This window comes from Salmo salar, chromosome 19, assembly GCF_965601325.2.
Source record: "Salmo salar chromosome 19, fSalSal1, whole genome shotgun sequence".
Classification (NCBI taxonomy): Eukaryota; Metazoa; Chordata; class Actinopteri; order Salmoniformes; family Salmonidae; genus Salmo; species Salmo salar.
Genome location: NC_138309.1, coordinates 31223025 through 31239085, shown reverse-complemented (window position 1 = coordinate 31239085; position 16061 = coordinate 31223025). Strand labels below are relative to the sequence as shown.

The window sequence follows — 16061 nt, the reverse complement described above, 5'->3', positions numbered from 1 at the left end:
CTCGTTGAACATCTCATTCCAAAATCAATGGCATTAATATTGAGTTGGTCCACCCTTGGCTGCTATAACAGCCTCCACTCTTCTTGGAAGTCTTTCCACTAGATGTTGGAACATTGCTGCGGGTACTTGTTTCCTTTCAGCCACAAGAGCATTAGTAAGGTCGCACACTGATGTTGGGCGATTAGGCCTGGCTCGCAGTCGGCGTTCCAATTAATCTCAAAGGTGTTCGATGGGGTTGAGGTCAGGGCTCTGTGCCGGTCAGTCAAGTTCTTCCACACCAATCTTGACAAAGAATTTCTGTATGGACCTTGCTTTGTGCATGCTGAAACAAGAAAGGGCCTTCCCCAAACTGTTGCCACAAAGTTGGAAGCACAGAATCATCTAGAATGTCATTGTATGCTGTAGCGTTAAGATTTCCCTTCACTGGAACTAAGGGGCCTAGACCAAACCATAAAAAACAGCCCTCCTCCACCAAACTTTACAGTTGCCACTATGCATTGGTAGAGTTCTCATGGCATTCGCCAAACCCAGATTCATCCGTCAGACTGCCAGATGGTGAAACACGATTCATCACTCCAGAGAATGCGTTTCCACTGCTCCAGATTCCAATGGCGGTGAGCTTTACACCACTCCAGCCGATGCTAGGCATTGCGCCGGGTGATCTTTGGCTTGTGTGCAGCTGCTCTGCCATGGAAACCCAGTTCATGAAGATCCCGACGAACATTTCTTGTGCTGAAGTTGCTTCCACAGGCAACTCGGTAGTGAATGTTGCAACCGAGGACAGACAATTTTTACGCGCTGTGTGCTTCAGCACTCGGCGGTCCCATTCTGTGAGCTTGTGTGGCTTACCACTTCGCGGCTGAGCCGTTGTTGCTCCTAGATGTTTGCACTTAACAATAACAGCACTTACAGTTGACCGGGGCACCTCTAGCAGGGCAGACATTTTATGAACTGACTTGTTTGAAAGGTGGCATCCTATGACGGTGCCACGTTGAAAGACACTGAGCTCTTCATTAAGGCCATTCTACTGCCAATGTCTGTCTATGGAGATTGCATGGCTGTATGCTCAATTTTATACACCTGTCAGCAACGAGTGAGGCTGAAATAGCGGAATCCACTAATTTGAAGAGGTGTCCACATACTTTTGTATATATAGTGTATATGAACCACCTAAGCGTGTGAATGTCCTGTGTGTACAAGTGTGTGCGTGTTTACACTCAAAGTCCTCCTCGCTGTAGGTGCGGTGCTGCTCATCAGGGATCCTGGGGGCAGGGCTTATGATCTGCTGAAACCTCTGGACTCCCAGGGCTTTGTTCAGGTCCCCTTCATCCTCCTCATCCGCCCGCTGCGCCCCTCGCAGGGTTGAGGCTGACGGCGCCTCCGGCTGAGAGAGGAAGAAAGGGAGGAGAGGGTCAGATTAGTCATGGGAGACAATGGGGATAAGATACTGGCTCCATCTCAATTCGATTTCTGTGATCTCTCGCATCCCATCTCCTAGTCTCTTTTCAAATTGGAGAAGGTCAAAAGGTTCCTCCAATCTTCTCCAATGGATTTTGAAAAGGTGAAAAGAGACAATGAGAGGAATCAAGGAAAACATTTAATAGAGAAAGAGCCATGATGTTATAGGTCCCATTCAGAAACAACACCTAGCCACTTGTGTAAATCTGAAAGGTTTGGATAGATGTAACCAGCATGGCGAAAATTCCATCTAGTCTACCCCGTTAAGTTAAAGCTACTACTATATTGCTAATACATATCCAATTCTTTCAGATCAACATGAAGTGCGAAGGTTTTTTATGGCCTGGAGAATTATCAATTTTAGCCTATCATGCTATTCAGGTTTGCTATATGAGGTTGTTCGCTGACACCCTTCATGCTTATGTCAAATCCATGTAATCTCACACCAAACTGACACTAGAGGGAGTACAAGTCATTCCAAATAAAAATAAAGAATCCACAAAAAAGACATGATTGTGGTCTTGGGTTCCAAACAGTACAGTAGCTTCAAACTCAACACAGTGACTACCCTACAAGTCTATGGATGATCGCGAGTGATTAGTGGTATGATGGACAACCCGGGGAGTTAAGTCAGTACTTCCCGGCCCTCTCCTCTGAGACCACCAGATGTTTCACACATTCGTTGTAGCCCTGCACTGACACACCGGTTTCGATTAGTTAACTAATAATCAAGCCCTTGGCTAATTGAATAATGTGTGCCAGTTCTGGGCGACAACAGATATGTAAAACTTCTTTCTGGAAGTGTCTGAGGAGAAGGCTGGGAAACCCTGAGGTACTGTAAGTGATCTCTTTTTCCCAGCAGCAGGGTGCTAGATCATGCTGCAGACCTCATCTGCTGGGGGTGTGTTGTGATAAGGACGGGATGCAGAGGTGGAGCAGGTAAACTCAATCCCAACAAAGAGGGGGATCCTCTCCTCTGTCCTGCTTTAAGGCAAAGCAGATGTTGCCGTGGCTACAGTAGAGCTCGTGCAGCTCCTGACTGAGCTGAGTACGCTCCCTCCTGTGACACTGGACAAACAGTCGCGGCCCCATGCCTCATTTGACGCCCCTTCAAACCCTTTCACACCATTTAACACGTCATCGGTAGATCAAATTCTCTCCTGCACTCAAGGGGGACAGAAAAAAGAACATTGGCTGATTATTCCAACTCATGCTCCCTGTCGGTCTATATGACTGGAGTCTGGAAAATTGGGTTTTGCCTACCCATCCATCTTAGACCAAAAGACACCAAGAAAAATATCACTCCATGATGGAGTGATAATGGTCATTTTCTACCTTTCATTAAAACATGGTTAGCAATGGGGTTGCTGCATGTGTTAAATATAGGAATGAAAGAAATTCGATTTTTTTTAATACAAACTCTGTTCATCTTCATAGCACTGGCTACTATGCTATGGAGTTACTGTGTGAACTACCTACAGTAGTAAATGCACACATACCACAAACTGGTGTAAAAAAACAGACTCTGACAAATCTCTGACAGTGTCTGTGTGGTAGAGTGTGAGGGGCCCCTTCACAAACATTCAATGTTGACCCAAGGTGAAACTCCTCAACTGTCAGAAGGTCAAATCAGACCGTTCCACAAGAAGTTGCTCAGGTAGGCTGCATGGGCCTCACCCTTACCTTAGTCACCTCTGTCAAACACAGATCACCAGAGTCCTATTGTTCTTTAATGGAGTTGAAGTGCCGGTTTGAGAGCTGTTTTCTGTCAGTCTCCAGTTTTTGGACCTGTAAGATACAAATCTAAAATCTTGAAGATCTTTCCAGTCTGTAGTCCTATCGAATGCATTCAATACCTGAATGCCAGTTGATGGGCAGTTCATCTAAGAGTAGACTGAAAGTGCTGCCGATCTCATCCATGTGTTAAAATAAAGCATCATCATTCAGTTATATTATTAACAATCTTAGCCAAGTTTACCTGAAACACATCCCCACGCACTAGGAACTCCATGAGAAGTGAAGACAGATTTTAGCCCATTTCTGTATACTCTCACATCACTTCACAGTCAATCTCTAACGCTGTAGAGGATGTGTGAGGGATTGCCAGAGGGGTGAAACTATATTCCACAACCAAAAACGTGTGCAACAACAAACCCCGGACTGTCGGGCTAAACAACTGCAACACTGAGGAAAGGTGAGCCCAGCCAAGGCAAACCGATTCAACGAGAAAAATAATTAAATAAATTGCAACAAAAAACTCCTACGATAGCAAAAATAAAACAGCAATAGAAAGACTAAAACAAAATTGTCTCATCAGTTATTTGAGGAACTTACCTCACTCATGGTGCAATAGGAAGACTTGAGGTATGATTAGAGTCAGGAGTGGTGTTTCGCAGACAAATGGCAATGCCCTCGTCTATGGCGACACTGTGGCGCTCTGAATCTCAACACCTCCATAAAACACAGGTATGAGCAGAGAGCCCTTTCCCCGTGCCCACCTTGGCCGCGTGATGCCCTAATCGTACCTACCCATATCTCCCAGCCTGGCACTAACCTATCTCCTATGATTGTGGCATTGTAGAATAAACAAGACTCTGCGTTCATTCTCTCTGAGGACAAACCAAACGCACTTGAAAAGGGCAAGCAGTGTTTGAATGGCACTCAAACAATACCTCACCATCTCCCTCATTTTAACTTAGGTATACACAATATGACCAAAAGTATGTGGACACCTGCTCATCGAATATCTCATTCCAAAATCATGGGCATTAATATTGAGTTGGTCCCCCCTTTGCTGCTATAATAGCCTCCACTCTTCTGGGAAGTCTTTCCACTAGATGTTGGAACATTGCTGCGGGTACTTGCTTCCATTCAGCCACAAGAGCATTAGTGAGGTTGGGCACTGATGTTGGGCGATTAGACCTGGCTCGCAGCGGCGTTCCCATTCATCCCAAAGGTGCTTGATGGGCTTGAGGACAGGGCTCTGCGCAGGCCCGTCAAGTTCTTCCACACCGATCGACAAACCATTTCTAAATGGACCTCGATTTGTGCACGGGGCATTGTCGTGCTGAAACAGTTGCCACAAAGTGGGAAACACAGAATCGTCTAGAATGTCATTGTATGCTGTAGCGTTAAGTTTTACCTTCACTGGAAATAAGGGGCCAAGCACAAACCATGAAAAATGCCCAAGACCATTATTCCTCCTCCACCAAACTTTACAGTTGGCACTATGCATTGGGGCAGGTAGCGTTCTCATGGCATTTGCCAAACCCAGATTTGTCCGTCTGACTTCTAGATGGTGAAGCTGATTCATCACTCCAGAGGAAACACTTCCACTGCTCCAGAGTCCAATGGCGGCGAGCTTTACACCAGCCGACGCTTGGCATTGTGCATGGTTATTTTAGACTTGTGTGCGGCTGCTCGGCCATGGAAACTCATTTCATGAAGCTCCCGAAAAAGTTATTGTGCTGACGTTGCTTCCAGAGGCAGTTTGGAACTCAGTAGCGAGTGTTGCAACCGAGGACAGACCATTTTTACGCGCTACGTGCTTCAGCACTCGGCGGTCCCGTTCTGTGAGTTTGTGTGGCCTACCACTTCACGGCTGAGACGTTGTTGCTCCTAGACGTTTCCACTTCACAAGAACAGCGGTTACAGTTGACCGGGGCAACTCTAGCAGGGCAGAAATTTGACAAACTGACTTGTTGTAAAGGTGGCGTCCTATGACGGTGCCACGTTGAAAGTCACTGAGCTCTTCAGTAAGCCTTCTATTGCCAATGTTTGTCTATGGAGATTGCATGGCTGTGTGCTCAAATCTATACACCGGTCAGCAACGGGTGTGGCTGAAATAGCCTAATCCACTCATTTGAATAGGTGTCCACTTACTTTTGGTGATGTAGTGTGTGTGTAAATATTGACCAATGTGCTTTAGAGCCTAAATCTCTGTCAGAGAGGCACTGGAGTGGGCAGGGGTTGCTAGGGCACTACAGTATGTGAACATCTAGAACACTGTAAATAAAACAGACTCCAACCTCAAGAGAAAGAGAATTACAGAGAAGCAAGGAAACCGTCGTGTACATATAGGAGTGAAATGTTTGATCTTTTTGCAGAAACTTCCTCTCAGCCTAGTACTGTAGGAGAGGGCATGCATTGAACATGTGCCACATGGGTAATTGAATAAGCAATGTTTATTTCCACATGATTTACAGTCACATATTTACATGAAGCAACTACATTTGTCCACAAATAGATCAGATAGAACACCTGAATGTCCTGAACTGGTGGCTTCCTGTAGGAGTTGTGGTACAACTAATAACTCATTACTCAGTGCTAATGTTTTGGGGTTAAACATTGGACATGTTCGGACCACTTGGATTGTTAGAGGACAACACCACACAATGGCTCTGTGACGTTGGAAGACTTAAAAGCGTCAAATTAAAGTGCATTGGCCTGTGCAACTGCACTAAGCAAGAACTGCATCTCATGAGTCATTGCATTTGAAGGTACTGAGTGCTCAGATAGGAGATGTGCTGGAGAGATGTGAACACGCAGTGTGCTCTGCTTTCGTCTTAACATACCTTAGGGGTAAGTGGAGGCTTCGTAGGGTTGTCACGATACCAGTATCGCGATACGCAAAAGGTATCGTGGCAAGGAAACAGAACATGAAGCGGATAAAATTTCCTGAGGAAAACAGTCCTAATGTTGGAAACAAGCAGCGTTACCCAGAATCACGTGTTTCTTTTCCAAGCTATAGCACACAATATTTTATAAACATTAGGTTTTTTAAAGGATCAAAGAGTTTAGTCTGCTTTGTGTTTTCCTTTTTGCCATGTTTAATCAGATATTGTCGTATCGCGATACTGGTATCGTGACAATCCTACGATCGTAAGTGACCTCCACAATACCCTCAGCGCACTCAAGTAAGGAACAAACAGAGGTTGGTGATACTGTAGATACCATATACACTCACAGACCTGTGGTTCTCATAGCATTATTATGGCTGTACTGGAGGTTTGGGGTAGCCTGCCCACAACCTGCCTAGGTTGTCATAAAAATGTCATCAAAATAGAAATTGAACCCCACACACACATAAGAAGAGAAATCAAATCTGCCATGGTGGAAAATGTAAAAGATATATAGAGGAAGTGACCACTATATAAGAAGGCGTGAAAGGAAGGCCCGGAAAATCGTTAAACACTCCAGCCACTAGGGTTGCACATTTTGGGGAATATTCAGAGGTGGAAACCTTCTGTGGGAATTAACGGGAATATATGGGAATTAACGGAAATATATGGGAATTAATGGAAATATGGGAATTAATATTAATACCAATACCAGATGTTTTTTTGCATTGGAAACATTTACCATATCATACGGAGACAGAAACATAAACCTTTTACCTTATCCTAAGTAGACATAATTGCAAATTATTAAATCCTTCCAATATACATTTTAGTTACGAAATTAACTTTAAATAAGTTGACTCTTCATATGGGATGATTTCACTGAACAACAAAAGGGAATATTGAATGATCCAATGATCCATCGCATCTCCCCCAAAAAGTTTCAACATACATCTGTAAAATGATAGTCTAGAAACTATAGCTTTGGTTGTCTTCCTCTCAGGCTTCCATGTCTTCTCCCTGGACCTCCTCAATGTCCACCTCTTGAACATCAGACTGAGGCCTCATCTTCACTGTCACTTTCCAACCTGGCTGAGGATGGCTTGTTGTCAGGCTCAAAAAGCCTCAAATTTGCCTGGATTGCTACCAATTTTTCAACCCTTGTATTGGTCAGCCTGTTCCATGTGTGTTCCCAAACAAGGACCAGTTGCGCTCTGAGGCGGTTGATGTTTGTGGGATTTGGAGGATGATAGGCTCTTTCCCTTGTTGCCTCTCAGATACACAAAGTCCATTCCACCAGGTGGCTGATGAGATATGTTGGCACAACTGCCATATTGCATCTCCATCCCAAAGCCCTTGCTTGGAAGTGTACTTTGCCAGACTGCCAAGAACCTTGCCCTCATCCAGGCCAAGGTGGCGAGACACGGTAGTGAAGACACCATAGACCCTGTTGATCTCTGCACCAGACAGGATGCTCTTGCCAGCATACTTGGGGTCCAACATGTACGCTGCGGCGGGTATGGGCTTCAGGCAGAAGTCTTCACTGCAGTTTCCTCTGCTTGGAGCAACAGTGAAGTGGGCAGGGCAGTACGGATTTCTTCTCTTACATCTGCAAGCAGAGTCCGAACATCAGACAGGATGCCATTGTCTCCCTCAATCTGTGCAGTGGCTACTGCTATAGGTTTCAGGAGTTTCAGGCTGCTTACCACTCTCTCCCAAAATACATTATCCAGGAGGATCCTCTTGATGGGGCTGTCCATATCAGCAGACTGTGAGGGAACTTTAAGGCAAGCTGAAATATTAATCTCAGTAATGCAATATACCCTCTACAGTCTTAAATGTACACAGGTTTGTTACATGCAAAGTGTGTAGGCTAAATCAGTACTCAGCTGGCCACCTACACATATGCTACAGAGAGGGTTATAGGAGCTGAGAGATGGCTCAAATCCCACACAGCCAGCAACACTCAGGGCTGTTGAGTGTTGAGTCATTTCATTCCTGTAGCAACAGGCCTGACGAGGATATCTGGGGAAGCTATGGAAGATTAATGCCTTGAGTGTAAATATACAGTTGAAGTCAGAAGTTTACATACACCTTAGCCAAAGACATTTAAATTCAGTTTCACAATTCCTGACATTTAATCCTAGTAAAAATTCCCTGTTTTAGGTCAGTTAGGATCACCACATTATTTTAAGAACGTGACATGTCAGAATAATAGTAGAGCGAATGATTTATTTCAGCTTTTATTTCTGTCATCACATTCCCAGGGGGTCAGAAGTTTACATACACTCAATTAGTATTCGATAGCATTGCCTTTAAATTGTTTAACTCGGGTTAAATGTTTTGCGTAGCCTTCCACAAGCTTCCCACAATAAGTTGGGTGAATGTTGGCCCATTCCTCCAGACAGAGCTGCTGTAACTGCATCAGATTTGTAGGCCTCCTTGCTCGCACACGCTTTTTCAGTTCTGCCCACAAATTTTCTATAGGATTGAGGTCAGGGCTTTGTGATGGCCACTCCAATACCTTGACTTTGTCCTTAAGCTAGTTTGCCACAACTTTGGAAGTATGCTTGGGGTCATTGTCCATTTGGAAGACCCATTTGCAACCAAGTGTTAACTTCCTGACTGATGTCTTGAGATGTTGCTTCAATATATCCACATCATTTTGCTTCCTCATGATGCCATCTATTTTGTGAAGTGCACCAGTCCCTCCTGCAGTAAAGCACCCCCACAACATGATGCTGCCACCCCCGTGCTTCACGGTTGGGATGGTGTTCTTCGGCTTGCAAGCCTCCCCCTTTTTCCTCCAAACATAACAATGGTCATTATGGCCAAACAGTTTTATTTTTGTTTCATCAGACCAGATCAGACCAAAAAGTACAATCTTTGTCCCCATGTGCAGTTGCAAACCGTAGTCTGGCTTTTTTATGGCGGTTTTGGAGCAGTAGCTTCTTCCTTGCTGAGCGGCCTTTCAGGTTATGTCGATATAGGACTCGTTTTACTGTGGATATAGATGCTTTTGTACCCATTTCCTCCAGCATCTTTACAAGGTCCTTTGTTGTTGTTCTGGGATTGATTTGCACTTTTCGCACCAAAGTACTTTCATCTCTAGGAGGCAGTACGCGTCTCCTTCCTGAGCGTTATGACGGCTGCGTGGTCCCATGGTGCTTATACTTGCGTACTGTTGTTTGTACAGATGAACGTGGTACCTTCATGCGTTTGGAAATTGCTCCCAAGGATGAATAATCTGTCTGTAAACAATTGTTGGAAAAATTACTTGTGTCATGCAAAGTAGATGTCCTAACTGACTTGCCCAAACTATAGTTTGTTAACAAGAAATTTGTGGAGTGGTTGAAAAACGAGTTTTAATGACTCCAACTTAATTGTATATGACCACTCTTCCCAGTGGTATGACCAGGTAAACAGGCCAACACGAATTTCACAGTTGCTTTTCCTTCACCTGTTGGGCTTTGAAGTGGCTGATTAAACCCAACTGTCCTACGAACACTATTGGACAAGTTTAACAAGTAAGCTTAACTACAGACAACTAGGACAATACTGAGGTTATCCTACATACATCACATGTTATTGAGGGGTAGCCCACCAATGCTGAAGCTTCCCTTCCCACACGTATAATGTGATGACGTAATATTGTGATATCCCTTGCATGAGCTTGCTGATTATAGCCATAAGAGAGAGATAAGGCTGTGAGTGACATTGGATGAGTCATACATTGACACGAAGAAGAGGAAGGGGGTTGGGGTGCGGGGACTCTTAATTCGAATCCTTTTATGAGGGACAAAAACAAAAACGAGGCTGACGATGTCATGCCTGACACCTTTCTTGAAATTTGGAGCCTCTCCGCGGTCACTTCTGGGGAAGTGTGACTCACCACATGATGGTGGCATCAATCCTCTTACACCATGTCTGTGTCCCAAATATCACCCTATTCCCTACATAGTAGTGCACTATATAGGGAAGAGGGTGCAATTTGGGGACGATTCACATGCCACTTCTAGCTGTCCAACATCGTTCACACAGAGTTAATGGTTTCCGATGTGCTGGCAGCCGAGGGGTAGCTATTAGTTACAGTGCCTTCAGAAAGAATTCATACCCCTTGACTTATTCCACATTTGTGACACGTTTCAGGAAACTGGGCATATGTCACGGGTCACTACTTTTTGGCAGAAATGCCTTCTGGAACATGTGAACTTTCCTGTGCCTTAATAACAAACTTGTTTGCCATCTGTAAGTAAGGAATACAATTGTTCAATTACAAGACTAGTTGGTTTAGCCACAGAAAGAGACAGCAACCTTCCCGCTAGCCATAACTGGCTGAGGTGGGCTGGACATGCAGAGAGATGAGTTCGTATTGGTCTGCCACATAGCACGCTTCTGTCTATTCCAGCTGGTTAGTATGTGTAGGTAATCCTGTCTAACGCAGCTTTTTTTTTTTATATATATATAAATATATATATATATAAATATATATATATATATATATATATATATATATATACACACACTGCTCAAAAAAATAAAGGGAACACTTAAACAACACATCCTAGATCTGAATGAAAGAAATAATCTTATTAAATACTTTTTTCTTTACATAGTTGAATGTGCTGACAACAAAATCACACAAAAATAATCAATGGAAATCCAATTTATCAACCCATGGAGGTCTGGATTTGGAGTCACACTCAAAATTAAAGTGGAAAACCACACTACAGGCTGATCCAACTTTGATGTAATGTCCTTAAAACAAGTCAAAATGAGGCTCAGTAGTGTGTGTGGCCTCCACGTGCCTGTATGACCTCCCTACAACGCCTGGGCATGCTCCTGATGAGGTGGCGGATGGTCTCCTGAGGGATCTCCTCCCAGACCTGGACTAAAGCATCCGCCAACTCCTGGACAGTCTGTGATGCAACGTGGCGTTGGTGGATGGAGCGAGACATGATGTCCCAGATGTGCTCAATTGGATTCAGGTCTGGGGAACGGGCGGGCCAGTCCATAGCATCAATGCCTTCCTCTTGCAGGAACTGCTGACACACTCCAGCCACATGAGGTCTAGCATTGTCTTGCATTAGGAGGAACCCAGGGCCAACCGCACCAGCATATGGTCTCACAAGGGGTCTGAGGATCTCATCTCGGTACCTAATGGCAGTCAGGCTACCTCTGGCGAGCACATGGAGGGCTGTGCGGCCCCCCAAAGAAATGCCACCCCACACCATGACTGACCCACCGCCAAACCGGTCATGCTGGAGGATGTTGCAGGCAGCAGAACGTTCTCCACGGCGTCTCCAGACTCTGTCACGTCTGTCACGTGCTCAGTGTGAACTTGCTTTCATCTGTGAAGAGCACAGGGCGCCAGTGGCAAATTTGCCAATCTTGGTGTTCTCTGGCAAATGCCAAACATCCTGCACGGTGTTGGGCTGTAAGCACAACCCCCACCTGTGGACGTCGGGCCCTCATACCACCCTCATGGAGCCTGTTTCTGACCGTTTCAGCAGACACATGCACATTTGTGGCCTGCTGGATGTTATTTTGTAGGGCTCTGGCAGTGCTTCTCCTGCTCCTCCTTGCACAAAGGCGGAGGTAGCGGTCCTGCTGCTGGGTTGTTGGTCTCCTCCACGTCTCCTGATGTACTGGCCTGTCTCCTGGTAGCGCCTCCATGCTGTGGACACTACGCTGACAGACACAGCAAACCTTCTTGCCACACCTCGCATTGATGTGCCATCCTGGATGAGCTGCACTACCTGAGCCACTTGTGTGGGTTGTAGACTCCGTCTCATGCTACCACTAGAGTGAAAGCACCGCCAGCATTCAAAAGTGACCAAAACATCAGCCAGGAAGCATAGGAACTGAGAAGTGGTCTGTGGTCACCACCTGCAGAACCAGTCCTTTATTGGGGGCGTCTTGCTAATTTCCTATAATTTCCACCTGTTGTCTATTCCATTTGCACAACAGCATGTGAAATTTATTGTCAATCAGTGTTGCTTCCTAAGTGGACAGTTTGATTTCACAGAAGTGTGATTGACTTGGAGTTACATTGTGTTGTTTAAGTGTTCCCTTTATTTTTTTGAGCAGTGTATAAATATGAACTTTATCTAACAAAAAAATGCATGTATTGTATAACATAATGTCCTAGGAGTGTCATCTGATGAAGATCGTCAAAGGTTAGTGCTTCATTTAGCTGTGTTTTGTGTATTTGTGATGCATGCTAGTTGCTTCGAAAATGGTTGTGTGGTTATTGTGTCGATGTACTCTCCTAACAATCTAATGTTTTGCTTTCACTGTAAAGCCTTTTGGAAATTGGACAACGTGGTTCGATTCAGGAGAAGTGTATCTATAAAATGGTGTAAAATAGTCCTATGTTTGAGAACTTTGAATTATGACATTTTGTGGTTTTAAATCTGGCGCTCTGATTTTTCACTGGCTGTTGAATAGGGTTTCGTCCCACCTTCCCTAGAGAGGTTAATATGGTCACTGTTAGTAAACGTCTGCAAAAAAGCGCAATTAAATTGTCGCCAGCAGCACAGTTACAATCACCAACGCTCTGGATAACATGAAAAACAGCCTAACCAGCTTTGCTAGGGCGAGTAAAATGGTCAGAGTGAGGTGTTCTCTCATTTGTGTCTTGAAGTAGCTAGCAAGCTAGCCAATGTTAGCCAGTTAGCTTGGGTGCTTGACTGCTGTTGTGAGGTCAGAACGCTTGGATCAAGCCTACTCATTGGCCAGAGCGTACAGTGTGAGCTCTGAACGCACCAAGAGCGAAACGCTCTGAATTTACGAACGGACAATCTGACAGCACAGTTGCAGTCACCAACGCTCTGGATAACATAACAGCCTAACCAGCTCTGCTAGGGCGAGTAATGTTCAGTGAGCTGTTCTGTAATTTGTGTCTGGATGTAGCTAGCAAGTTAGCTTGGGTGCTTGACTGCTGTTCGTACAGAACGCTCATATCAACCCTTAAAGAGATGGGTTGGGCTAAAGCTTAAGGAAGGTGTACACAATGTTGAATGGGAGTAGACAAAGAAGAGCTCTCCCAGTTGGTACCAAAATATTCAAAGGCCATTTTCTCAAAAGTGAGGTTACAAGTTTATCAACTTTCAAAACAGAATTACTTTCCCATTGTTCCTCAACTGCAGTGTATGATATACCATTTCGTAGCTCTGTGTCTCTGCTTTTATCCAATGTAAAAAAAACTATGAAATAACACGTGGACTCTTGTAGTAACCAAAAAAGTGTTCAATCAAAATATATTTTATATGAGATTCTTCAAAGTAGCCACCCTTTGCCTTGATGACATCTGTGCACACTTGGCATTCTCTCAACCTGCTTCATGAGGTAGTCACCTGGATTGCCGCTCCCAATCTAACTTAAGCGCTTGAGAAAATCTCCAATGGGGGGGGGGGGGGGGAGAAAATTCCCAAATCCAGATGCGAAAAGCTAATACAGACATACCCAAGATGTCACAAAGATGTAATTGCCGCCAAAGCGGCTACAACAAAGTATTGACTCGGGGTGTGAATACTTGTGTAAATTTGATATATTTCTATATTTTATTTTCAATACATTTGAAAAAATTTCTAAAAAATATGCTTTCACTGTCATTATCGAGTATTGTGTGTAGATGGTTGAGAAAAATAAATATTTTATCAATTTTGAATTCAGGCTGTAACAAAATGTGGAATAAGTCAAGGGGTATGAATATTTTCCGAAGGCATTGTATTCTCATTAAGATTGCAATGAGAATTAAATTGTCTTCGGTTCACGTACGCACAATGGCCTGTCAAAGGGCTGTAACAAGACCATCACAGATGCCTTGGAAGTGGACAGTGCAACAAAACTGCTGAAGCACATATCGGGCTAAATATACACCAAATATTGTGAAGCAAATAGGAATAGGAAGGTAAATTATATTCTATTGTGTTCACTGTGACTGGAAAAACATCAAGTTAGGTGTAGGCCTATATACTATATTTTTGCCTGAAGGTATTACGTAAACAAAATCTATAGGGTACTGCAGGTTCAAATTGTTTAGCCTTTAAAACCAATATACTGCACCTGGTATGTAGACATAGAACGGGAAATGAGTAGTCTTTTCATACCCACACAAATGGAGGGGGGCGCTCCCAAAGGGATCAGTGACTCTTACAATATGTTGAACTGGTTAGTCTTGTATGTTACCCTGTGTTACTCATAACTCACCTTTGCTGCTGTGTACAGAAACTCCATCAAAGTCCAACCGCGTTTTCACGACACAATCTTTAGCGACCGAAAAGTAAAAAATAACCGCACAACTTTTTTCAACCTCGTCTCATATCGGTCGGTTGCCCGAGTCACATGACAATGGGCAGTGCACCGCGGCAGGAAAAGGACATCACCCAGTTTCACATTGACAGACCCTTCCAAATAGGATCATCTCAACTCCCCTTAAAAACACACACAGCACACTGACACAGACACACACTCCCTTTCCCCTAGCATACAAGTATGTGTACACTCGTTTGAAAGGCAAATTATTAACTAAGAAGGGCAAAGGATGCGAGGAAAATGACCAATGAAAGCTTCAGCTATAGCAAACAGACTTATCTTTTGTCAGTTCTACTATCAGCTTTGTGCCAATGCACAAGAAAATGAATCATCTGCAGCCATTAAGTTGTAAACACATACATTGGATAGCAACTAGTGCATGTAGTGACAACCGTCTGTGAATCCACTGTGTAAGAGATTGTTAAGAAGATTCATAGCTGCCAACAGTCTGCCTGAGATAGATTGAACTAACTGTACTGGGCAAAATCTGATTCCCAAACAGACTGTATTCAAATTCCAGCCCTCAACAAGCAATCTGTTTTTGGAATAGAAAAGGTTTGGAGAGCTCAGATTTGCCAAGGTTAAATGAAATGTTAGTGGTCAGTGAAATGTCACAAAAACAGCAAACGCTTCACTCTAACCAGAAACAGGGTAGATAACTGTAGGCCATAATTATCTATTACCATAATACCATTAGATACCCATCCATATCACATTACAGTACATACAGTCATGGCCAAAAGTTGACAATGACAGAAATATTAATTCACAAAGTTTGCTGCTTCAGTGTCTTTAGATATTTTTGTCAGATGTTACTATGGAATACTGAAGTATAATTACAAGCATTTCATAAGTGACAAAGGCTTTTATTGGCAATTACACGAAGTTGATGCAAAAAGAGTCAATATTTACAGTGTTGACCCTTCTTTTTCAAGACCTCTGCAATCCGCCCAGGCAAGCTGTAAATTAACTTCTGGGCCACATCCTGACTGATGGCAGCCCATTCTTGCATAATCAACGCTTGGAGTTTGTCAGAATTTGTGGGTTTTTGTTTGTCCACAAGTTCTCTATGGGATTAAGGTCTGGGGAGTTTCCTGGCAATGGACCGAAAATATCGATGTTTTGTTCCCCGAGCCACTTAGTTATCACTTTTGCCTTATGGCAAGGTGCTCCATCATGCTGGAAAAGGCATTGTTTGTCACCAAACTGTTCCTGGATGGTTGGGAAAAGTTGCTCTCGGAGGATGTGTTGCTACCATTCTTTATTCATGGCTGTGTTCTTAGGCAAAATTGTGAGTGAGCCCACTCCCTTGGCTGAGAAGCAACCCCACACATGAATGGTCTCAGGATGCTTTACTGTTGGCATGACACAGGACTGATGGTAGCACTCACCTTGTCTTCTCCGGACAAGCTTTTTTCCGGATGCCACAAACAAATCGGAAAGGGGAGTCAAAGAAAATGACTTTACCCCAGTCCTCAGCAGTCAAATCCCTGTACCTTTTTCAGAATATCAGTCTGTCCCTGATGTTTTTCCTGGAGAGAAGTGGCTTCTTTGCTGCCCTTCTTGACACCAGGCCATCCTCCAAAAAAAGTCTTTGCCTCACTGTGCGTGCAGATGCACTCACACCTGCCTGCTGCCATTCCTGAGCAAGCTCTGTACTGGTGG

At 44.1% G+C, this 16061-nt stretch overlaps 1 protein-coding gene across 4 annotated transcripts in view; it reads right to left on the bottom strand.

The window, feature by feature from the left end:
• Window positions 1-16061, bottom strand: part of LOC106578671 (anion exchange protein 2) — a 118435-nt gene that overhangs the window by 32958 nt on the left and 69416 nt on the right. For 2 of the 4 annotated variants that reach the window (XM_014157741.3, XM_014157742.3), the window contains one exon: window positions 1216-1384. In XM_014157741.3, coding sequence (XP_014013216.1) covers window positions 1216-1384 — 169 coding nt within the window. Of the gene's footprint in view, window positions 1-1215; window positions 1385-3792; window positions 3908-14291; window positions 14582-16061 lie in introns of those variants that run through there. The other 2 variants (XM_014157743.3, XM_014157744.3) reach the window with 2 other exon arrangements.